This window comes from Mustela nigripes, chromosome 17 (assembly GCF_022355385.1).
Source record: "Mustela nigripes isolate SB6536 chromosome 17, MUSNIG.SB6536, whole genome shotgun sequence".
Taxonomy (NCBI): Eukaryota; Metazoa; Chordata; class Mammalia; order Carnivora; family Mustelidae; genus Mustela; species Mustela nigripes.
This window is the reverse complement of record NC_081573.1, coordinates 30,586,064-30,611,833: the sequence shown is the minus strand read 5'-3', so window position 1 is coordinate 30,611,833 and position 25,770 is coordinate 30,586,064. Positions and strand designations below refer to the sequence as shown.

Here is a 25,770-nt window from a genome sequence, read left to right as displayed (position 1 = left end):
CAGCACGGTACTTCTGCTAACTAGAACGACCCCGTCCTCTAGTCCTGGTCCTGTCTAGTTCCTGGTCCTGCACACCGCCACCTCTAGAAGGTTCTCCCCTCAACATGCTACGCAGCCGTAGCAGTCTATGGAGGGTAATTCTTTTGACATGACAAGGGATCAGTCACTTCTGCCAAAATAAAAGGCGGGACACGAGAAAGGGATTCCCTCCCCCCCACACACTCTTCTCTACACGCAGGCCCAATAAAAAAAGAAGTCTATTCCTACTTCTAGGAATGGAAAATGTAAACAAACCCCTTAGGTGTCTTATTCGTCACGATGCTGATGGGAGACGCTCCTTTTCCCCTGGAGGGTGCCGACACACCTCTCGGCACTACCACGCAAGACCACAGACCCCACGAGGGAGGGGAGCGACCTCACACCAGCGCATGATGGGCAGAGGCTACAGTATCCCCCAGGCTTCCTGTCTACCGACCACACAGCCCTTCTGGAGGTTACGGCTTGAGGTTGCCTGAGGACACACTTAACCGCAAGTGGGGTTTTACTCAAAACTGCAACGATTTGCTCCTTCTCCCCGTGCCCCCGGTGACCCTATAAAAAAAATGCCCAGCCATTTTCCTCGGCATTTCCCACAATAGACGCACACTTGTGTGGTTAATGAAGGGATGGCTGTCCCTTTGGGGGCCGGCCTCTTCCATGCAACTGGCAACAAAACACACCTTGAATTTGAAGAGAGCCATCCTGTCCTGACGATATTGATTTCTCATTTTGCTGCACAAATACTACCGCAACTTTAGGCCTGATATACAGCATTAACGGTTTCCCGGGCCTTAGAGGCCAAATTCATCACAAAATCAACAATCTGTTTTTATGCCACCAGGGTTCAATGTTCGTTTTCAACATAAATTGCGAAACCACAGCCAGCGCCCAGTGCAATTTGGGAGATGCATTGCTAAATTGCCTCCCGTTTGTGATTTAATACAACAATGGTTTTGCAAATTAAAATGTTTACAGCTTCAGGTCAGCCTTTCCGGAGTCAGCTACTGGGCAAGGGACTCGTCTGTCTGCGGGGCCGATATCTGGAGGAAGGCACGAGAAAGCTAATGGCGACACCCCCCCCCCCCCCCCGCTGGCTAAAATGTGTTTCTTCTCAGGCACCCCGGGATGACCCAGACACACCTCTGGCTGGCAAAACTGCTCTGAAAACTTCCTCTCAGCTCAGACCACAGAAAGGCACAGAAGGGTTCGCCTAGCTTCTCCCGCCTTGCCCTTCTGACCTTTCCACGCAACTGAGATTCTCGCCACACTGAATGCACCAGAAGGGTTGTTCTTGACTCTGCCAACTTCTCTGCAGGGCTTGACACCAGTCATCGCCCTCGATCCCACCATCGACTCCCAGTTTTCTTCCTATCTCTCCAACTGACATCTCGGGTTGCTTCCCTGGCTCTCCTGTACTTGGCTGAGGTCACGCTCTTTACTCTCGAACCTACGTTCTTTCTCACACTCGGATTGCTTCAAATACTGTCTCTCTCTGTAGGTAACGGCCACATTTAAGAGCTTCCAGCACAAATCCCTACAGGGGACAAGGCTGCCCGGCACGTGGTCAGCCCAGAAGGAATGCCTCCCGAGACCTGAATCCAACTGCCAAATCTACACTTCGGTTCTGACATCTCTACCAAGCTCCACACCACTATTTCCAGATCTTTTTGGATGCTCTCCGCGCCCCTCAAAGTCAATATGCCCTCCGCCGTCCTCCCCTTCTGTTCCTGAGCTTGGTAAATGGTATCATGACCCACCAGTAACCAAGACCAGATTCACTTGTGAAGCTGCCTGTGAACCCTCCCTCATCTCTCAGCTGGAACTTCCAAATGATGGTGAAGCTGTACGTCCTCTTTAAAAACAAAACTCGGGATGCCTGGGTGGCTCAGTTGGTTGGACGACTGCCTTCAGCTCAGGTCATGATCCTGGAGTCCCAGGATCAAGTCCCGCATAGGGCTCCCACCTCCATGGGGAGTCTGCTTCTCCCTCTGACCTTCTCCTCACTCATGCTCTCTCTCACTGTCTCTCTCTCAAATAAATAAATAAATAATTTTTTAAAAATTAAAAAATAAAAATAAAAAACAAAACTCAGGAAGTCAGCTCTCCCTTTTCTTCCCTTCATTACTGTCCTGGCTCAGCACCTCATTATTTCTGCTCAGAATATGTATAACAGGCCTTTGTGACCCCGGCCTCTCCTCTCTACCACCTATGTGCCTCCAGCGACCATTCCGGAAATGGGGCTGGCTGCCCACACCGCCCTCTGCAAAGTCTTTGAATCCAACTACCGCCATGATCTCCAGATTATAGGCCGAATTTCTGAGCCTATCAGCCCAGACCCTTCTTTCCACTTACTCTCTGGTTCCTAGGTCCCTGTCCTCCTGCTTTCATTTCACCCCAAACAGGTACCCGAAGCACAGCAGGTTACAAGGTGTGACATCATTTCTGCCAATGTGCCCTAGTACTCTCCGGACCGTGTCCTTGTGCCTAATGTCTGCCCTGCCTAAAATGGGCTCCGTCCCTCTTCTTCACCTATGAGAACTCTGCCTTCTGAAAGTTAGTTCGCTCTTCCAGGCACCCCGACAACAACAACAACAACAACAACAACAACAAAAGGCACCTCCACTTCCATGAAGGCTTCTCCACTTCTTCTCAATCTGACTTATAGTCTCTGGGGCACCCTTGCAACATTTTGTTTCTACCTCTCATTCCCCATCTCACATCATGCCCTTCATATGTGTGTGCCTATCTCCTCATGGGCATGTTAAACTTCACCAGTACCTCAACTATTGGTTTTCGTCAATCCTCGACACATGAAATCTTAAATAAAATAAAATAAAATAAAATTTCAATAACTGTTTGTTAGACTGGACTGAGCCTTGCCTGGACGTTAAGTCCCTCCACTAGATGCCGGCTGCTTCTGAAACACACTTTGTCAAAAGACTTCATGGACCCCACTACGGAAGAGGATGGAACAATCATGAAATGACAATCTGGGCACCACCCCAGGCCAGCTGGTAAGAACAAGTGGGCTTAGAGATTCTTAGAGGAGGAAGCAAAGCTATCTTAACTCCGGCCAACAGAGAAAACCAATGGATGCGCTCTCGGGGCCTTGGAGGTTATCACATTTCTCCCTCATGCCCGACACATGTTTATAAACACAGAAGGCTATAATAAAACTCACATGAGAAACAAAACTCAACTTCGCCAAGTGTTTACATTCTAATCAGGACAACAAATCACTTCTCACCAGGAGACTGCAGCTCACTCAGCAGGAGGGTTCTTGTGTATGTGCCAAAGGGACCCTGGGCCAGAAATCTTCCCTGGTCCCTCTGAGCTGGACGGAGATTCTGGGCATCAATGCAAGAAGAGTGAGAGAGAATGGCATCTAAATGACTCTTCCGAAACCACTGTCCAGATTCCGCAGGGCTCCCACGTGCCAAAACATACAAGTCCTTGTGAGTTCCTGATCTGTCACAGGACTCCAGGCCTAGACAAGCATGTGGCAGTAACAAGGACAAGGACGATGGCTCCTGACCTTTCTGACTGGAAGAGGCTGGTGGCCAAGGTTCTCAGGGTTGCCTCTATCTGGCAAGCGAAAGAAAAATATGACCACCCCAGGCACCCTGGCCTTTCTTGAAGTTGAAGGTGACTGATGTTTGGAGACACTGCAATTAGGAAAGCAGCATGGAGAGGGTGTAACGGGGCTCTTCCTGAGGCAGCTAATCCTCACCAATTCACTTGCCTCCTCATAACCTGTGAAGAGCTGGGCGCTGGCTGCTTCATAAGGCTTCCATGGGGTGGTTATACATTTTAGACTTGCCTCCCACAAGGAAAATCTGATGAGGGCTGTCTCACCGCAGATAATGGTACTCAAATTAATACTGTGGGGCTGGCTTGTCCAATGACTGGGAGGAATTTAGACAAAGAAACAGCACAGCTATTCGCATTCTGTTTTACATGATCAACCATTCCCCATTCTTTGTCAAGGGACGGTTAATGAGATTCATAAATTAACTACCCAAAATCACTTCAGCTATTTTAATGTCTCTAGCAACACTGGCTCTCCAGGAGACAGATAAAGTGCTCCCAAGTTCTATCTGTCATAAATACTCATCACCTCCAGCCAGTGAGCTGGACGTGGCTTTCACGAGGCTAATAGGGAAATATGGCAGAAGGACCTGACGCCTAGTCAGACAGGGCAAGGGACGCTTTTCTGAGGAAGGGGCAAGTTTGGGTGAGATCTGAAAAATCTGTAGAAGTAACCTATGTATCTATATATGCATTGGTGGAAGAAGACATTCGAAGAAAAGGAACCGTGTGCAAAGTCCTTGAGGAAGAGAGCAACTGTGCTGGCTTCATCAAGAAAATGCCAGTCTGGCAAGGAATATGGACAGTGACATGACCAGAGGGGATGTGAGGCAGGAGAGGTGGCTGAAGATGAAATATTACAGTCTTTATCCTAACAGCAACTGGAACCCATGAATGGGTTTACACAGGGAGGGGGCACGATTAGATCTGTATTTGAAAACATTGGCCGGGCTGCTGTGTGAAGAACACAAAAATCCAGACAGCCAGCTACTGCAACAGCCCAGGGTTGTGAAGGTGGTGTTTGGGACTCATAGCGGTGGACATGAACAGAAGTGGACAGACTCGAGATATTTCAGGGATAAAAGTTCTCAGACTCAATTATGTGGGGGTGGGAAGAGGGGAGTTTCAAGGAGGATTCCTGGACTTCTGGCATGAAGAGCTAGGTGGGTGGTGGTACCTCTTCCTGAGATGGAGACCTCTAGAAGGAGCCTAGCTTTGGGGGACTGCCAGCCCCACTATAGGGGCTTTGAAGACAGCCTGCATATCTCTATCCTCTACACTACACATACTGCTCCCTCCGCAGGAATCTCTTCCCATCCCCATCTTCACCTGCCAAAATTTTCCCCATTCTCTAAGACTCAAACCGGAAGTCCCTGCGGATCACAGAGCCTTCCGGGATGCCATCCATCTAGATGTCTACCACTGTCTTCCAAACTTTCATAGCTCTGTTTGTGTCTTCCATCAACATCATCTTCCACCTTACATACGAATTACCAACGTGGCTATTCCCTTCTTGAGGCCTCCACTGAATTTAGGAAACATAGCAGGCACGTTTGTGCTGGTTAAAGACAGCCTTCCCGCTGATTTGCTAATATGATATGTTCACATATTCATCCCCGCAATCAAGCTAATTTGGTAAGAGGTCAGATACTTGTTGAACAAGAGTCCTCAATCCCGAACACACGTCAGACTCACTTGGGAGAGGCTTTTTAAACACAGGGCAGCTTGGCAATACCTTGGAATCAACTGGAAGCCACAGCTTAGAACAATGAAATCATTATCACTGGAGGTGGAGGGCACAGGATATATTTACATATATGTAAATATATGTAAATAATATATATATATATATATATTTACATTTACAAAATGAACCCTGGATGATTCAAATGTGTAGCCAAGACTGAGCTACAGCTACTGAACCCAAATCCCTGGAACCGCGTTCCTCTCTTTAAAAAGTCACATGAGGGTCTCTTACGTACATCCTGATGCTGAATGCCTCCAATGCAGACAAATTATATTCCAGAGAATGATGAAAAGATAAGGTCTCCGGAGTCGGTAATGGACAATTACTGAACATTTTTAAACAAGGCAGTTTGCAAAATGGATTAAACCAAGAAAGGACAGTAGGCCACCAACAAATAGCATGGACAGAGCACCCGTGGCGTAAAATGAGGCACCTCAGAGGAACCCAGACCCGTTTGGGTCTCTACCTGCCCAGTGAACACGTGTTGGGTTCTGACTCTGAGCACGCAGAACCAGCAGTTAGACGAGACAAAGTCCTGGTCTGCAAGGTGCTGACACTCTAGCACAGGAAACAGAGAAACGCGTATGTGAGACATAAATTCAGATATTAATAAGTGCTCTGAGGGAAAACAAGAGTGAAAGAGCCACTCTGAGATGACTTTTGAATAGTGGCGTGAATGGGAAGCCCAGGTTACGAGCAAACTCTGAGACGGGGGTCTCAGAGAGCTACAGGAACGCGCTCGGTGAGAGGGTAGGGGACAGGGAATTAGTAGACAGCAGGAGGAATAAACAGAGGATAGATTCAAAGCAGTGATGCTAAAATATGCCAGGCATGGACGCCTGGGTGGCTCAGTCGGTTAAGTGACTGCCTTCGGCTCAGGTCATGAACCTGGAGTCCCAGGATCGAGTCCCACATTGGGCTCCCTGCTCCGCAGGGAGTCTGCTTCTAAAGCTGACCTTTCTCCTCTCATGCTCTCTCTCTTTCCTTCTCTCTCTCTCAAATAAATAAATAAAATCTTTAAAAAAAATAAAATAAAATAAAAAATTAAAATATGCCAGGCAGTGTGCAAAATGCTGTGTGGATCACCTCGGGCAAATCTCACAATGATCCCCTAAGGGAGGCATTTCCATTAACCCCATTTTAGAGATGGGGGATACCTGAGATTCCCCAAGTGACCACCCAGTAGCATACACAGCGAAGTGACAGAGTGAGGACTTGAACCCTAGCCTGACTCACTTGAGAGCTCAAGCTCTTAACCCAAAAATACCCAAGCTTGTGGAGTTCAAAGGGAATGAGGGCTCAAACCGAAATGACCTGGTGACACAGACAGCGACAGAAGCTGAGTCCACAACACAGCAAGCGGTGAGTCCCAGGAGGGGCCCAGAGTGGTGGGGGGAACCCCAACCAGTTCCTGAGAATCAAAGTCTACAAACGAGCTTCATGGAGGGGGTCAGAGGAAAGTTCTCCACCCCTCCTGAGACCTCTTTTTGTCCTCGCCTTTACCTGAAAATAGAATTCCCACCACTCCCCAAATAATCTCAGTCCTCTCCAAAGACTTCTGGAAATACACTCTTACCTAGGAACTACAGGAGCTGGCTAAAGGCTTCGACCCACATTCTGGAACCAAGCAGAGAAAGGCCCTGAGTAGACAATGAGCACTGCTGACATGACCTGCTGAAGACTGACAGGTGGAGGAAGAACGAAAGTGAGCCGGAGAGGCCAATAAGGCTCAGGGTACTGCCAACACCACCACGGAAACTCACTCCTGAATAGAATCCATGAAGAACCTAACTTCACACAGTAAATCAGGCACCGTGCCATGTTTCCAGGAGTAAGGAGCCCCTCCTTCGCCTTCCACTGACAAAAACAGAGTACAGAGCTCAAGGACTTGGAAAGGTCAGGGGCCACGAACTCCCCATCCGGAACACAGTTCCGCCACATGATGACGTCACTGGATGTCAGGGCAATGGCTCAGATCACCTGGCCTGACTCAGCTGACCCAGCACACAACCCCCTGGTGAAAGAGAACCACCGGCCCACATGAACCGGCCAAGGAAATCCGTGCGCTGCTTGCTAGAGAACCTCTACTTCTACCAGGAGTCTTTGTTGCAAGGAACAGAACGGAGTTTTCGCTTAGATTCTGGTGAAGAGGAGAGCAGATGACCTCTGCTAACTGCACACCCCAGCTCGGTCGGTCACTGCTTCTGTGACCTTGGCCGAGTCACCTCCTCTCTCTGAGCCTCAGTCTCCTCGGCTGCAAAGCAGGAAGGAGAGAAATGCTAATGAAAAACTGTGAGACACCAGTCTTCACCAGTCACAGTTGCAAAAAGCCTGTTAATATACTGCACCAGTGAGGATGTGGGAAAAACAAGCTCTATGCCACATAAACCCTACATGTATATACATATACATAAACACACACACACACAAGCGCGCACACAAACACTGCTCCAAACTCTAAGGAAGGCAATTTGACTGTCCCTCTCCAAACTAAAAATACACATATCCTCTGCCCAGCAATTCCGCTCTCAGATACTACCGTAGATGGTATATGGGAAAATCCTACATGTTACAGTATTCATTTCAACATTATTTGTGAAAGCTGAAGACAGGAGGGGACTGGTTGAATTATGAAGCCACACAATGAAAAACCAGGCAGGCATTTGAAAGAACATACAACTATGGAAAGATCTCTGAGACAAAGCGTTATTCATTTGAGAAACAACACATAAAGGTTTGTACATACATAGAACGTTTCTGGAAAGGTACAGAAAACATAGTGAAGGGTGCTGGGCCCCAGGGAAGGGAAAAGGGCGGCAGAGGGAATGAACAGGAGAAAAAGACTGGCTTGTGCACTCTTCACAGGCTTTTTGTGCTTGCTGAATTCAGTCCCAGGTGCAGGTGTCAGCAAACAGGTCTGAACCAGCTCACCATGAGCTGAGGCAGCCAGACGAAGTCGACGCCCCTCTACCCGGAGCTGCTGAAGAGAGCAGGTCCTTGATGCAGTACCCAGATGCGGTCAGAGAAGGAAGACAGATGCTGGACAGGTGAAAACAGTACACCTACCTTGATATGAAAGAGCTGAATTTTGATCTGCCGGGCCCAAACACAGGACAGAGAAGGGTCCGGGGCAACATTGCTGTCATCCTATTTTGCTACTTGCATCCAGCTGAAAGTTAGTAGAAATCTAGAGAAGAGAAGGCATGGCCCCTGGGAGGCTCAGGAATGGCAGCAAGCGCTCAATTGGGAGTTGGGAAATCTGGGTGCTGAGTCCGCTAGCATTTGGCTCCGTTGCCCCCAGACGGGCCTCTGTACGTTCTGAGCCCTTCCTTTTCCAAAAGGAAGAGGAAGAGATGCTCGGCTCTCGGCTCCTTTCTCATGCTGACACTGGAAGATTCCACAGCAGCTGGGCTTCCAAAGCATGTCCAAGCCTCGTGGCGTGAGCACCGCCAGTAGAGTTGGTACAGAAAGCATGAGGCCAAGGTTCCAGGCCTTGGAAGAAATGAAGCAAAGACAAATGTGAATGCATCGCTGCTGCCGGTTTCTCCTCGCATTATGAGGAAGAAAGAGACTCCAAGAGATAGCAAGGAGATAGCATTTTTTTTTTAAGACTTTATTTATTTATTTGACAGAGAAAGGAAGCACCAGTAGGGGGAGCAGCAGGCAGAGTGAGAGGGGAAATAGACTCCCCGCTGAGCAGGGCGGGTGCCAGATGCGAGGCTTGACCCCAGGACCCTGGGATCACAATGTGAGCCAAAGGCAGACGCTTAAGGACTGAGCCACCCAGGCGCCCCAAGGAGATAACAGCATTCTAAAAAGCCTGAAGCCAGGGCCGCCTGGGTGGCTCAGTTGGTTAAGCAACTGCCTCAGTTCAGGTCACGATCCCACAGTCCTGGGATGGAGTCCCGCATCGGGCTCCCAGCTCCATGAAGAGTCTGCTTCACCCTCTGACCTTCTCCTCTCTCTCCCTCTCTCTCTCTCTATTCTCTCTCTCTCAAATAAATTTTAAAAAAGCACAAAGCCCATTCGGTTCTCTAGGGAAGCCTACCACTTGGGTGCGACTCTCAGATGGCTCTCTAGTCAAATGAAACGGTAGCCCCATCATATGGCTTCTTTATCTCACCAATACGTAAGGAGAGATGGTGGCCGCTAAATTCGCTTCAGACCTTGGCTTCCTGAGCAGAATCAAAGCTAAGACAATCCTGCAGAAGCACAGTGTCTGAAGAACCAAGTCACAGAGTTATCAGTCACTCAAGAATTAATGCCTCGTGCCTTAAAAAGTAGTAAAGCTAAATAAAAATAAAATAAAATAAAAACAAAAAGTCACTGGGAAATTTTAACATCCCGTGGAGGAAAAAGAAGGCGTATTGGGCAGAAATCGATCCATCAAGGTGGGAGACAGCCCAGAGTGAACTGCCACTATTTACACTGTGAACAGTGACTCAGTCTTCCAAGCGTATGACAGACAAGGCAAAATGGGACGGCAAACACGGGGCAGCATGGGGTGGCCAAGCACGAACGTGGAGCCATTCGCCAAAGAATGGGGAGGTATGTGCAGGAACCACTGGATTTCAGCAGCGGAAATGATAGGCTACCACACCCGCTATCCCGAACCAAATCAAACAAGTCATGAATGACACTTTGGCTGTAATTTCAAAATACTTTATGCAAGTACATAAGTCCTCAGAACTGTCCCCTCTCCAAGAAGCATGGGAGACATCACTTAATTCGGACCTCAATTCCCATATCAAAAAAGAGAGAGAGAGAGAAAAAGAGAGACCTAAACAAGAAAGAGAATCGGAAATGGTTCACACATGGAAAGACCTGCCTCTGACTGAAATCCAAAATTATTAGGTTGGTATTCAGTTTGTGAGGGGGGAAAAAAAAAGACCTTGGTAGGAAAATATATCAAGTCATTTGCAGTTCTCCTTCTGCAAATGGACAGTGTTGTTTATTTGCCGTATTGAGGATGCAGATCTGTCTTCAAATTAGGGCGATTAACAGAATTTTGACTTGTCTCCCCTTTGCCAATGCAAGATAGTAAGAAAGATTTCATTTTCTTTTTACTTGTGTACGATTAGCGCTTGGCTTTCCATGACTCTGAGAGCCCAGCAGTCATTAAAGGGTAAAAGCACTGTACCTTACAAAGAAATGCATTAGAAAAGGGTCCTTGCTAATCTTCCTAATCTTATCTCTCACTACTGGACTCACACAAACCACACTCCATCCAGTCTAATCAAGTTTGCGAGCAGATTTTGTGTTTTTCCACTACGATGTCTCTCGGCTTCTAGCATCTCTGAATATCCTCCACCCATCTCCATCTATCAAAATCCCTTGTATTCCCAAAGGCCTATGTCAGAATCCACTCTCCCCTTTGATTTTTCTTCCTCTGAATTACTTACTGCCTTGTGCCTTATCAACCTGGGAGACAGAAGTCCTGGCTTTTTGCAGAACTTCACACTTATCTGCACAAAGTAGAGCAGATGAATGAGGAAATGACTAGAATGAAGAATGTATATTTCTTTTCTGATGTCACTCTATTAAAATAGGTTGCAAATATCATTATGGTCCCAATTTTTTTTTTTTAGGTATATTCCATAAAAAGATCTCAGTGTGTAATTATAAAAAAATGTGAAAGGGGTAGATGTTAATGTTTCAGATTTAGAAGACAGAAACGAAGTGTCTTAACACAATAGTCTTTTTTATGAGACTATTCTATTCAATTTCCAGGTTTCGCAGACCACTCAATAAAGAGGTCAGTTTCTTTCAGAGCTCGTATTTGGTGCCATCCCCAGCAAAATGTAATCAAGGCTATTCTAATCTAGACAGAAAACAACCCTGCCTAGCTAACTAAACTAATTAAGCCAGAATCCTTTTCCCACCAAAGGAAAACAGAAAAAAACAAAAACAAACAAAACATTTTAGAGACAGATCCTGAGAACCCCAGCAGGCCACCTTGTGTTCCTTATATATAAGGACACCATGTATATTTGCTCTGTCTCAAGACAAAAAAGAGAGATGGAACATTCCAGAACAACCAGTCAGAAGACCTTGGGGTCAGTAGCGAACATTACCGTTTCTCTCCTTCTTCCTTAACAAATGTAGGGGAAAGGAGTGGGGGAATCTTCAGCCCCCTGTGGTCTGTACACCAAAACCTTTGTAAGGTCTCGTTCCCCCCATTTCACTCAAGGAGCCAGGACGCCTCATGGACTCAGCAAGAGCAGTTCTGCGGCTCATAAAATTACAACCAAACTTTTCCCTTTGTTCTAGCAAAAGACTTCCTGTGAGAAAGCAGTAATCCTTTAAAGCTTTCCAGCCCAGAGGTCTCTCCTGGTTTGTATTCCCTCAGCCCCATCCCCCAGAGGAAAAGCTCAATCACATCACAAGGCATTTCTTGGTTCCAAGCTGTACTGGGGCTCAAGGACTCCTGGTGAGGAAAGAAAACTGGTCATCTGAACATCCTTTCCTGGGATCTGTCTGAAGTGTAGACAAGCAGCAAAGATGAATATTAATATGCCTTCCATCATCAAAAGCTATTGCATACCCAAAGGATGATAAATATTTTAATCAGTTTTCAGCTTGTCTAGCGGAAGTCAGTTTACTCCTCAGAGATTTCCCCTCGTTCTGTGCCCAAAACCTGTCCAGTCTACACTGCTTTCCCTATATAACTTCCGGAAATTAGGAATAAAAAGTTCAACCAAGCTTTGTTGGGGAACTCATTAATTTTTTGACAATTTTACTCTATGAAGTTTTCCAAGAACAGGAGAATCTAAAATCTGAAGAATGCCAACAGATGAGACAGAACACCACGGTTCTAAGTTTCAGCAGCACTGCTGCTAATAAGCTGCTTCCGGCTCACATTTAAAAAAAATTTTTTTTCCTATTTGCATAAGTTGCTTGCCAGTGACTGTTCCATCTTCTCAGTGTAAACGCCAGAGGCATAAAACAGGACCTTCTCAGGCATCCTCTGTGCTCTCTTGATATTATTATTTTTTAAATGTTAAAGGAGTTTGGGGAAACTGTTGGGTGGGTTATATTTGTTTAAAAAATAAAACTAACCCTACAGTACTACTGTTAAGCAGGACCTGACATTTTTGGGAAATGGAGAGTTAAAAAGAATTTATTAAAGGCCATGCTGCCCTAACAAGGGTGGGTCCAGGATGCTGACCTCACCTCAATTCATTTCTTCAACAAGGACGCATCAAGTATCTACTACATTCCAGACACTGTTTGAGAAGCTGGGAAATGACAGGGAATGAGACAAAGTCCGGCACTCACCGGGACTATATTCAGTAGCGGCAGACAGTGAACGTGGCGGACAGCGGAGAGCAACAGGAAGCAAAGTAGAACAGGGCAAGGCACTCGCTGTCATAAGAAACTCTCTCCAAGGACTGACATGAGCAGTGGGACCTCATGAAGTGATGCAAGGAGTCATGCAAATTAACAGAGGGAAGAATATTCTAGAAGGAGGTGACGACAAATGCCAAGTCTATGATGCAGGAGGAAGCTGAAAGTGTTCTAAAGACAGTAGAAGGGTGAGTGGGGGACTGGGAGGGAGGAGAAATAATGTTCAGGGGCGGGGGGGATGGACAGACCCTGTAGTGCTCTAGGCTCGTTGCAAGGAAGTGGGATGATGACAAGTTTGGGCTGGGGCATGAAATACCAGACTTGTATTTTTTCCCCAATATCTTATTTATTTATTTGCAGAGAGAGAGAGAAAGAGATCACAAGTAGGCAGAGAGGCAGGCAGAGAGAGAGGGGGAAGCAGGCTTCCTGCTGAGCAGAGTGCCTGATGTGGGGCTTGATCCCAGGACCCTGAGATCCTGACCTGAGTGGAAGGCAGATGCTTAACTGACTGAGCCACCTAGGCGCCCCAGACTTGTATTTTTTTAAAAGAAGACTCTCTGGGGATGCCTGGGTGGCTCAGTCAGTTAAGCATCAGCCTTCCACTCAGGTCAGGATCCCAGGGTCCTGGGATGGAGTCCCGCATCAGGCTCCCTGCTCAACGGGGAGCCTGCTTCTCCTTCTCCCACCGCTCCCTGTGCTTGTGCCCATGCTCGCTCGCTCTCTCTCTGACAAATGAATAAAATCTTTTAAAAAATAAAGGAACACTCTCATAGGGATGGACACAGGGTGGGAGGAGGAGGGAGGCTATTTAGACAAATGATGGTGGTTCTTACCAAGGTGATAACACGGGGGTGGGGGGTGGGGGGGTGGGGGGGTGAAGGGTGGCTAGACCATGAATATTTTGAAAACAGAGTTAACAGGATTCATTGATAAATCAAGGAAAAAATCAAGAGAACTCCAAGATTATAGGCTGAGTAACTGGACAGCGCAGATTACTGAACTCTGTGATCCTGGGAGAAAAACTCGGAGATGATGGGAATCAAGAGTTTGGTTTGAGATATGTTAAGTTTGAGATATTATGACTAAATAGCTAAACATGGCTTACCTTGCCCAACCACTATTCAGGTCTCCAAGACGTCAGACCCCAGTACCCAGATGATATTAATAGGTAATATTAATTTATTACAGGCATTGGAATATCCCACCACTTCCATCCGTTAAAAAATTCACTGTTAACTACATGAAAAGTTTATGACATTAAATAAAATACAAGCCCTCTTGATTCCCCAACATCTGTTAAAGATCTGATGCATTATTCTGGGTATTTCATTATTGCTCATTTAAATTAATAATATTTAAGTAAAGGGATATATATATTATATTATCAATTTACCACCTGTTCCACGTTTTCATAACCAAAGCAGATATGTCTGAAACAGTAGAAATTAATTTTGAGTACTGCCATAAAACTCCAGACTTATTTAAAGGCTAATTTTGTCAATCAATCAAAAACAAGTTGGAGGTTATCTGAGATTTTTAGACACATCAAGGAAAAATTTACAAATGAGATCGTCACAGGTGGTTCCAGATGGGCTGAGGTCATGCAGAGGAAATACAAAAAAAGTCAATCATAATTTACGTGTTAGGGGAAAAGATGGTGTTAAAAACATCATCTACAAATGATCACAGAGATACTTTCAGGAATACTGAAAAGGCAACATATCAAGTTTCCCTTAGTTTAAAAAAAGATCATTCTTCTGCAGATGTCAATGAAAAGGGAGCAGGATCATGGTTATGTTACCCTTAATGCACGGAAGAGCCGACTTAATGTGTTCCCAGCGCTCTCTGGTAAGTCAGATTTTGGCACTGGGAGCACATTTCTCCATAGAGACATTTTTGCAAAATATGGAAAGATTCCCAGCCCAGCGTCCCAAAATATTTAGCCCACAGTGGGGCAGAAACATTACCAGAGTAGCACTGGGCTCCAATTCACTGAGTCCCTCTAGCTCCAGGACTGATCCCAGTTCTGAAGGAAGGGAAATGAAAAATGGGGAGGGATGATGTCACTAAGGGGGATTCAGTCAAATGACCTCTAAGTAAGGGCTCCTAACAGAGGACTGTCTACATTCCTTTTAAAATCACTAGTGGTGGGGGTGCCTGGGTGGCTCAGTGGGTTAAGCCTCTGCCTTCGGCTCAGGTCATAATCCCAGGGTCCTGGGATCGAGTCCTGCATCGGGCTCTCTGCTCAGCAGGGAGCCTGCTTCCTCCTCTCTCTGTCTGCTGCTCTGCCTACTTGTGATCTCCGTCTGTCAAATAAATAAATAAAAATCTTAAAAAAAAAAAATCACTAGTGGTGGGGCTCCTGGATGGCTCAGTCAGTTAAACATCTGCCTTCGGCTCAGGTCATGATCTTAGGATCCTGGGATCGAACCCCATGTTGGGCTCCATGCTCAGTGGGGAGTCTGTTTCTCCCTCTCCCTCTGCCCCTCCCCCAGCTCGTGCTCTAATAAATAAATAAGATCCTTAAAAAAAAAAAAATCAGTGATGCTGATGCCTTGTGTGTGTACAGTATTTTACGTTATGTCCTTTTCATTCGATCATTGTAACAATTTTCTTCAGAAGGTAACAGTCTTAGGGACCATTCATTAAGCAACTTGGGGGAAAAGGATCCTATAATCTTTTTTTTTAATTAATTTATTTTTTTCAGCGTAACAGTATTTATTGTTTTTGCACCACACCCAGTGCTCCCATGCAATCTGTGCCCTCTCTAATATCCACCACCTGGTTCCCCCAACCTCCCACCCCCCACCCCAAAAAGATCCTATAATCTTGATAACGTTCCCAACAACTGGCACATATCCTTTGGAAATCTTGATTTCCTTTCAAAACTGTAGGCTTGCCGATTTTTTTTTTAAACATTTCATTTATTTATTTGACAGAGAGATCACAAGTAGGCAGAGAGAGAGAGGAGGAAGCAGGCTCTCCACGGAGCAGAGACCCCCATGTGGGGCTTGATCCCAGGACCCTGGGATCATGACCTGAGCTGAAGGCAGAGGCTTTAACCCACTGAGCCACCCAGGCGCCCCGATTTTTTTTTAATATAACTTCATTCTTCTAGACGGAGACTCTTCTAGAATAACTCAAAGGTCTTTCTCATAAGATAAATGACAGACTGGAGTTGAATTTACTGCCCCACTCCCTACCTCAGCCACCCTAAGTACTAGAGGAAATAAGGTATATAATTGTTTAAGGCTGTAACTTTTCCAGGAAAAAAAAAATGGAAATTACTGACACCCCAATCTGGCACCCGAGGTTCTGATGCACATCTGAAATGCTATGATGGTCGGCTAGTCAAAGAAATCTAAAAGAAATGCCAGCAGCCGAGGCTATAAGAGCACCCCTGGGGGAGAGTAGCAGAATCTTCACATCTCTGCATCAATCTGAAATCTGGTATGGTTAAAATTATTTAAAACAACCAAATCTGTCTCTTTGAAAACAAAAATAGAACATGTGTGAAATGCACACGTGTGCCCCTGTGTGTGTGTGTGTGTGTGCATGTGGTGTGTGTGTATGTATCTAACAAAGGCTAGCAAAATGTACCTAAAGCCTAAGGAATCAAGGATGAAAGAGAAATGTGGCTGTTTTTTTGAGGTTAAGAGTTAAGAGAGATGGCACTTCCCAGCTCCCATCACTCTGCCTCGCTGTTTTTGGCTTCTTTAGCCTTGTTCCTCGTGTGTACGGAGCAGAGGCACCTGAACGATCTCTCTTAACATTCCTGGGGTGTAACAGGCACATTCTAGTACTTGGTACCAATAAACCTCAACTTTTCTACAGCTCACGCAAGGGTTAAAAACGGAAAGTCCTACCCACTGGTTTGCTCTGATGTTCCTGGAGATATTGTCACTGGATGTATCCTCAGTAGAATTCTATTCAACACCTCTGTCTTTAAGTACAAAGCTGTAGGCTGTAGCAGCTTTAAGAAACATAAGTATCCCTTTTTTCTGCTGCACAGTATCTGTGTGTGAAATTCTCTAAAGGGGTTTAAGTATTTACCCTGAACACTATCAGACGGTTTCTAAAATTTTCCTTATCCAGTTGCAAAAACACTTCAAAGAGAATCATAAACATAGTCCTTTGTGCTTTCGATGCACATTCTGTTTCTCAAGCTTAAGCCCGAATTCTCTTGGAATTGTAAGTTTTTTTTTTCCCAAAAAGACAGGATACACAATGCTTTCTTTTTTTTTTTTTTTAATTCATTACTAAGTCTGCAGTGACTAAGGGAAAAAAAACCTGGAAAACTCTGAGAGAAATCCAGAAGGCAATCAAAGAAGGAATCAAAACTTGTTAGAAATTCATTGCTAAATTACATGTATAATTTCCCCTCAGATATTTTACTCTTACTAGAACAATGCGGCTCTGGGGAACGGCGGTGGGGGGCTGAGGAGGGAGAAGAGTGAAAAGCACTAACCTTCAGTGAACACGTTTAAGATAACAAAAACGTGAGCCAAGGATTTTCAGCCACTGTAGCTGAAAAGTGACTTTTTTCCTCCACCCCCACAAATTTCCAAAGCTAAATATAGAGGTCCCCAAACTCAGCGTCTGTGTACATAATATGAATTATTGGGTGTTTGTAACTGTTTACCTGCCTCCAATCTGTGCTTAGCCTGAGCCACTCAGCACTGTAGCCATCAAAAGAAGGAGAAGGGAACTTAACCACCAGACATCTCACAACAAATCCTAAATTACTATAATGTATTCTGCTCCTGTATCAGTGATGCTAATACTGAAAAATGGAAGAGGGGATTACATGTTTGCAAATACAATTCAGTATCATACGTGAACACTAAAGGGGATGTTTATATACACACACATATTTATACACACGTATGTAAATATAAGTTGGTGACTTCACAATTAACTTAAGCAGAAAATTAATATTTATATCCTTTTCTTCCTCATCCCCCCCCCCCCAAAGGTTTAATCCTGTAAGAAAGCTTAAAATGAATTTAGCTAACTGAACTGTAAAAGAATAGCCAATGCGGAGATACTGAGTATATATTTCAGTGTATGAAAAAGCAGCCTTGTTCCTCTATTCAGTTACAAAGAATTTAATCTAAAGCATTGAGATGAGAGCTTCGTTAATCTCTCCGAAAACAAACAAACCGCCCCTCCGCCCTATCCAGGCCTCCATCCTTGCCTCGGACTGGGTCACCTGCCGGAGGAGAGGCTCCAGCAGACAGCAGTGGGCAGGCCCCTGGCATGAGCTCTCCCAGATGATTTACACAGGCCAAAATGACAAGGGAAAATGCAGGAACGCATCTCGAAATTAAACTATTAGGACCAACTTGTAAAGGACAACCTTGACATTCCTAAGTACATTTCTCTCTTAAAACTTTTAACAATGAGAAACTGGTCACAGAATGAAATAAAACACCTACTCGTTTTTCCAGGTCTCTCTGCTCTCCTGTGCCAAACTGTAAAGTAAATGGATAGAATTCAATGCAACCTAGAGCTTACCTAACGTAATTATATGTTGTGTTTTAACGTTGTTTCAAAACGGATACATTAAAATGATCCAGTCTTGGCTCCTTCCCACTAAAGTCAATAAAGGTTAGGAAGGCCAAGGGCCACATAGATGCACTGTTACCCCAGCATGAAGAACTGTTAGGACAGGAAATGCAATTCAAAACATTCAAAATGATCAGGATTCTACTCTTCTCTTCTAAAAGAAACAGGCACTTAAAAAAAAAAAAGCGAGGGGCATGAAGAAATTTCTCTCCAGTATATCAATCATCCGTGCTGCTGAAAATGTTTACTCTGGAAACTATTTTAGAATATTTCCACCGGATTATACTAAATTGACCTTTTGTTTTTTAAGGTCAAAGGGAAATGAATAAATGTCATCAATTTAGAGGCTATCACACGCAGTATTCTTTTCTGTATCATTGTGAATTTGATGGTGTTAAAACATTTTTATAGGTAAAATAAATGTCAGTTTTGCAAAGTGCGATACCAGACCCTGAGAGACAAATGGCCTATCCGTTGAATCTCTGGCTACAGCAAGACTTCCTCACCTCACAGGAGACTTCGGCTTTTCATACTTCTCTTTACCCAGAAAGCAAAGCTTGTACAGTGTCTTTCAAATGGTAACTCTCTCTTATCCTGAAGAGTCGCCTCATAATACACTCATCTTGGCTGTGAGGTGGTCGGTTGGTTTAAGAAACTAAAATAAAATACAAATATCTGAATAGCGTTCCAGGGTTATACCACCATCCTGAAATGAGAGGAAAAGGCAAGGCTACATTCTTGGGTTATGTGAAAGGGCTGTGCAGCTTTGGGCTTCGTGGCTCACAAATTCATGAGGTAATATTCAGGGAAAATGTGATATTTTATCAGAATGTCATTCAAATATAAGGTTTAACATTTACATCACAAGAGCAAGCGGGGAGTAAAACTGTCCTGGGGTGGGCAGGATGGGGAGGGGAGAGAAGTGTAGAGAAAAAAACAGTGTGATAAGGACAGTGCTTGCTGGAACAGAGAATGGGAAGTAATGGCTAGAGGAGTTTTAGAAGCAGTGGACTGAACTTTCTGAAATATGTAACTGGTTATGACATGTGAAGAAGCAATTATCATTAAGGGAAGAAATGTGATTTCAAAGCTCATTTTCCATTCTTCTGTATCCAATCTGAGACTACACCTTCCAACCACAAAGTGGAAAAAAAAAAAAACACCGAGATGGACAGAAATCATACCACCAGTCTCTTCCCTGATACCAGGGCCAGTCAAAGGTTGCTGTACTCAAAAGCAAAAGGTGAAAAGTAATGTACATATCGCCCGAGATTTGTTTTGTTTTGTTTTGTTTTCACCAACAAGTGATCAACCATACGGTGCAAAACACAAAATACGTTAATTAGAGAAGTCTTTCCACAACTCGCACATGGTTTTACAATTTGGGGGGGGGGGAAGCACAGAAATAAAGAAGAATCATTTGTCTAAAAGGATAATAATTTTGAGTAATATATTCACCGGAAGCAAAGCGAGTACGTTCAGAAATGCTGTTCAGATTAGTCTAATTCTATAGAATCCAAATGTGCACCAAACACTGCACTTTTTATGTTAAATTGCTGTTGAATTTGTTAACCCACAACTGATTTCCTGTGTTATGGAATCTTGGAGATTACAGCTAACTTGAAGCAACAGGGATAATTCTTGACAGTTAATGGTACATTTATATGCATTTTCCTGAAAGGCCAGCATCTTGAGGCCTCCCACTGGTGGCTCAACATTGCCCCCTACTGCTTGCAACTGCAAACATGCGATATGGACTGGTACACAGGAGGAAATCAAGGCGGCCGGGTGCCAGCTCCCCCAACACACCCTCCCCCCAGCACACAGATACCAGATGGCCGCACACTAACAGAGCCACAGAACCATAGACTTTCCCAGTGATTATTATCTTCTGTCTCTTCCAATAGCAGAAATAAATTATTATGAATTTGTTAAAAGTCATTCAGAGAGGCTTGAAGCCATGCTTAAATTTAATTTAGAAGTATCATCCCTTTTATCTTGGCCCAAACCTTCACTCCGCTGATAACGATCACCCTGAGGCTGGCTGAGGAGAGACACTGGGGCCATTGATTTCGCTCAGAACATTCAGTAATGCCACTCCAACGGCAAGGAAACTTGCTCTGGAGTGTTCCCAAGTCTGCTCTTCTTCTTGGTATTTTTTACACAAGCGTCATGAAGGAACCAGGAAATATTCCACCTAACTAATGTGCCCTGGCCTGATTTTAAAAAAAGAAATTATAACTAAAGCTTTTAAATGAATTCATAACAAATAGAATCAGGAAGTTCACAATACCGAAGACTACGCTTTAGAAGAAGGAAAAAAAAACAAAACCTTGAGCAAAAGCGACACAAAGTTTCTTTTCACTTGTTTTTTTTGTTGTTGTTGTTTATTTGTTTTTACAAAAATCAATGAGTTCCTTTCTTATTTATTTGCCAATTTGAATTTTCTAAACTTTGGAACTGTGAAATTACAATCCCAAAGTCAACCTGATGTCTTTCTTAGAATCCATGTCTGGCAAATAAAGAGGTCCTTCTAACTCTTATGTGAATGGACAAAACCAGAATAGCATATTAAAAAATTCCCTGAAACTGAAGCCGCCTTCATATATACATCCCATAAAAATGAAGCATACTCCACACAGGCGAATTTTAGGAACAGAACTAACTAAAGAGATTAAGGCATGGACTTTTCATTACCTCCAACTCGGTTTTACAATGCTCAGTTCTCTACTGGGACTCCGGTCTTTGGAGAAATCCATTTTTGTGATACTGTTAGTACAAGAAAAGGAGGATGATAACATTCCTTCCTCAGACATGTATCCGTGAAAAGGCATGATTTAAAGATCTGAGGAGAGGTCTAGAAAGCAAGGACTTCGGATTCTGACCTAGACTTTCAAACGAAGACTCCTTCTGGGCTGTGACTTGATATTTTCATTATTCTAAAATAGAGGTGAACACCAGCTACGCATTTCTGCACACCAGCTCACTGTTCCCAGCACACTTCCCAGTCTGTGCAGGGGTACCATGTCTCAAGTTTGGCAGGTTTTTATCACTTCTCTACTATGTTCCAAAGTCAATGGCTTGGAGGCAGGATGGTGACGTAGTGGAGGGCATGACCCTCGAGCCAGCCTTCCTGAGTTCAAATCCCAGTTCCCTCACTTCAAGGGCTGTATGATCTTGAGGAAATTATGTAAACCTTTTGGGGTTCAGTCTCCCGGTTTATGAAATAGAGAACCATCAGACTTACTTTATGGGGTTGTCATAAAAGTTAAATAAGTTATACATAAAACATTCGGAACAGTGCCTGGTACTTCATAAGTATCACATAAGAGTCGGCTATTATTACTATTATTTAAATTAAGACTTAATTCAAAACTTGCAAGTGGCCTCAGCCCGCCTTCCGGCTACATTTCCAACTACATCCCCTGAATCCTTGCTCTGGGTAAGCTGTCTGTCCTTCCTCACGTGCAATCTTATTTAGTGTACTTCCTGGAGCCCAGTGTTCCTCTCCCAATGTCCTATCTGACCCTACTCCTTCCCATCCAAAGTCCCCAAAAAGCTACATCTGCTGTTTCACAACAGTCCAGGTCCAGTGCTCTGAATTTAATACTTCCTCCTCTGGTCTGTGATTTTTTTTTCTTTTAATCTCCATTACAGGCTTTCATTTTAGCTAATATAACACCTGGCTACATTCATGTCTCTCTCCTTGTTAAATGAATGTAGCGGTTAAGAGCACAAGCCACAGAACCAGACTGCCTGGGTCTCCATCTTACTCAGTCACTTTACTCTGTGACCTTGGGCGAGGCACTTAATACCTCAATGTCTCAGTTTTCACATCTATAAATTAAGACTCATAAGGGTTTCTACACTTTGTAGGGCTGTTATATGAATTTCAGAAGTTAGTACGGGAAAACCCTTAGAACGGTACCTGGTGAGTCTGAAAATGCAAATGAATTTTAGATCTTCTATCTGCAGTGTTGTTCCCTCCATGGCACTTCCTAGCACATGTTCCAACATGGCGCCTTGTACGTTGGAAATACCCGATAAAACACTCACTGAACTAAAATGACCTTATACGGACAAAATTGGGCCTGTTCCTTACCAAGAGTTACCTGACTCAGTAGTTTAGAATAATGAATTATGTATTTGCCTATGCAAATTAGGTAGCTAAAGAGTTACACAGTAGAACATCCCAGAAAATATGGCCCCGGACCTCATGTACTTACCACACCTTCCATCTTCTTCCACAGTTCTTCCAGTTGAGCCATAGGTTGACACCACCAATCAGTGCATTTTCTGTATCGATTTCCTTGAAACCAATACTGTCTCAGCCACTCGAACTCGACCTGGGGACCATAAGGAGAAGGCTGTTGTTATAATGCCCTCGTGAGAGACAATCAAGGACAATAATGTCATCACTCGATTCTCCTCTGGTCACTTAATTGCCACAGGGTGACAAAAGGTGAGAAAAGCTCAGCCTAGACAGCTTCCAGTAAAACCTGGAGTCTCCAGAGCATTTCTTCAAAGCCAAGAAAAGAGTCTCAAAACTGAGGTCTTCTTAGCAAGACAACACTGCTGGGGTTTGGGGAGGGGTTTTCCATCGCATTTATTAGTCAGACATGAGGAAACTATGTTTGTCAACAAATCCTGAAAAAAAATTAATTAAAATGAATTTTACCAAAAAAAGCAAAACAAAACACAAATACTGAGATCCTAAAATATACAGCAGCCTGCACTGTGTATGACTGGGAAGATATAATCAAGATCGTTTTTTATTAACCATCTTTATTAAAGACTAGTATTTTAGAGCAAAACACAGACACATATTAAAAGGTATCAATTTCAAGTTTCTTAGATTTAAAATCAATAAAGAATTTACCATGGGCCAGGAGGAGCTGGTGAGAATTCCAGCTCTTATAATGAAATAATAGAGAGTTAATTGTGGGGGTGTGTATTAAAGCTACAGCCATTCAAACTGGTACTTTTCAACTCAGGGCACATGACAACAGGTAGAAAGAACAACAAAGACATTAATAATTGCTTTTCCTTCCTATGAACCTACTGTGGTTATTATTATGATTATTACTTGCTGCCTTAGCATTCCTCCTTCTATTCTAGCAAAACCCCACTCTTCATTTGGTAGCTGACCCCCTTCCCCAGTCCCAGTCCATGTCCATGTGGTCTGGGGAGAGCTCTGGCCCCAATACCAAGGGTGGAGTGTGCCACCCCAATGTCAGCCAATCAGCCCACCACATTTCCCTAGTCACAGAATCAGGTCTGGGGGTAATCACCATATGTTCAATCACAGTAAGTCTGAAGACTGAGAAGATTCAGGAAGAGAATTCTACAACCATTTCACCACCAAACGGGAAAATGGAGACAACAAAGTAGGAAGTAAAAAAAAAAAAAAAAAAAAAAAAACCAGGTACTGGTGATGTCACCTCTTGATCAAGCTGCTCCTGAACCCTTTTTCTACTTAAGCCAAGTCAGGCTGAGTTTTCTCTGTTGCAACTGAAATAATCGCTATGCATGTAGATGAGAGGCTGAGTAAAGTTCTGGAAGGGTAAGAAACTATTTTCTATCCACTTTCCATATCTTCAAAAGCTCATCTTCAACTCGAAAAAAATCAAATTTTACTGTCAAACTACAACTCTATTTATTCCCCCCAAACTCTTTTTACCTCTGCCATCTAAAGAAGTGGAAAGCTTTCACAGCTTAATGTTGGGTTGTCTGGCTTTGCTAAGGTAATCATGTTCCCTATTTAGACAAACTATTATAATCTTTACCTGTTACCACAAAGAATTTTTGTGTTTATCCATATTGAACTTTCATGAGGCAAACAAAAGCAACTTGTGAAGATTTAACAATGGTGAAAATGACTCAAATAACTAACCCGAGAACACCCAGTCATATGAAAGGGTTTCAGTTTACATTAACTCAATGTTTGTTTGATATGTAGAACTGATTTCAGTTAAAGCTGTTTAAACAAAAAAAAAAAAAAAAAAGGAATGTAGACAATATTAAGACAATAGTTGCTGAACCTTATCTGTGGTATTAAGAGACAGCTGTTAACAGAAGTAAACTTGAGTGCTTTGAAGGGAAAGCGAATACAAGTGTAGTTCAACTTCTCTGAAGATACAGGTTTGACAACATTATTAAGAGACGAGTTATTTTTAAGAGACTTTGCATGAAGTGTGTTCATGCTACAGGAACAGCCCATGAGCATGTCATCATACCCTATATCAGAGAGAGGTGAAAAGATTTTAAAAGGTCTTCCTATTTTGGGGCTGGTTATTTATTTTGTTAGGGACAAAACATGTAAGGCTAGGCTACCGTGGGGTCCCAGGAAAGAAAATCGATTATCCTACCTAACTAGTTACATTCAACCTATCAGCGTATACCCAAGTCTAGATTTTGGTAAATTAAAACTCAGAAGGCAGGAGAGGGCATACCTAGAGAATCTGCTATCAGCCAAGAAAGGAAATAAAGACCTGTCCATTTTAATAAATCTTGATTTCGTCTTCCTCCTCAGATGCCCAGCTGTTGTTTGAAGCAGAGGGTGCCATGAGGAAGAATAAGGGCTCCGTTACTAAGGGGGGGAGGGGTCATCGCCAGTAAGTAAGGATCATTACGTAGCAACCACAAAGAGTTTTGGGGTGAGGATCAGTGAGCTAATAGTGAACAGCCTACTATATGCCGGCACTGGCTAGATGCTAGGAAAGCAAACTGAGTGAGGCCATGAGGCCTAGAACTTGTCCCCAAGGATCTCACAATCTGATAAGATTTTCTTAGCAGGAAAAGTTTTAACATCCATGTCAAAACTTGCCCACCCCCTCCCACCGAGGCCAGTCGGCAAAGTTCAACACTGAGGACTTGCTCCCAGCGGAGGTTTATTCATGAGATGAAGTACTGCCCAGGAGATGACAATCTTTCTGGGCAGCATATCCACTGGCATGCATTTTATTTAACTCTAGAACCTGACTTTTTTGTCTCAGTGTCGTGGGCAAAAAACACAGCAGGATTTGAAGCAAATATCACCCTCAACCACGTCCCCCACTGCCAAGAGAAGCCGTTGGCTGCTTTCGTAAAAGTAATAAGGAAGCAAAAAAGATTTCCAGCCCCTTGATTTGGAGTTTGAGTTACAAAATAATAATTAATAATAATATAATAATAACAACCAAGCCAAAGAAGTTATTTTTTTTCCCCTAAACTGTGGGGCTCAGAAAGGAAAAGATAAAGTTCTAAGCATGACAGGAGTAGGGTCTCCATCCCTTCTCCAGGGTCCGGCGCCCCCGGGAAGCTCATAACTATCAGATCAGAAATAAAAGACAGCCATCAGGAGGGCTGTGGCTGACTTGAGGCCAAGGACATGCCACAGGGGATGCAGACCCCCAAAGATGCAAACCTCGGGGAGACAACACACAGGAACCCTCTCGAGATTCTCTCGGAGTTCATGATGCTCACGAACCAAACTCCCAGAT

The 25,770-nt window shown here is 44.0% G+C and overlaps 1 protein-coding gene across 3 annotated transcripts in view; it reads right to left on the bottom strand.

The window, feature by feature from the left end:
- The window catches only part of FTO (FTO alpha-ketoglutarate dependent dioxygenase), a 373,847-nt gene that overhangs the window by 179,411 nt on the left and 168,666 nt on the right, over positions 1 to 25,770 (bottom strand). For all 3 annotated transcript variants that reach the window (XM_059382693.1, XM_059382691.1, XM_059382694.1), the window contains one exon: positions 22,516 to 22,635. In XM_059382693.1, the coding sequence (XP_059238676.1) occupies positions 22,516 to 22,635 (120 nt within the window). The remainder of the gene's footprint in view (positions 1 to 22,515; positions 22,636 to 25,770) is intronic.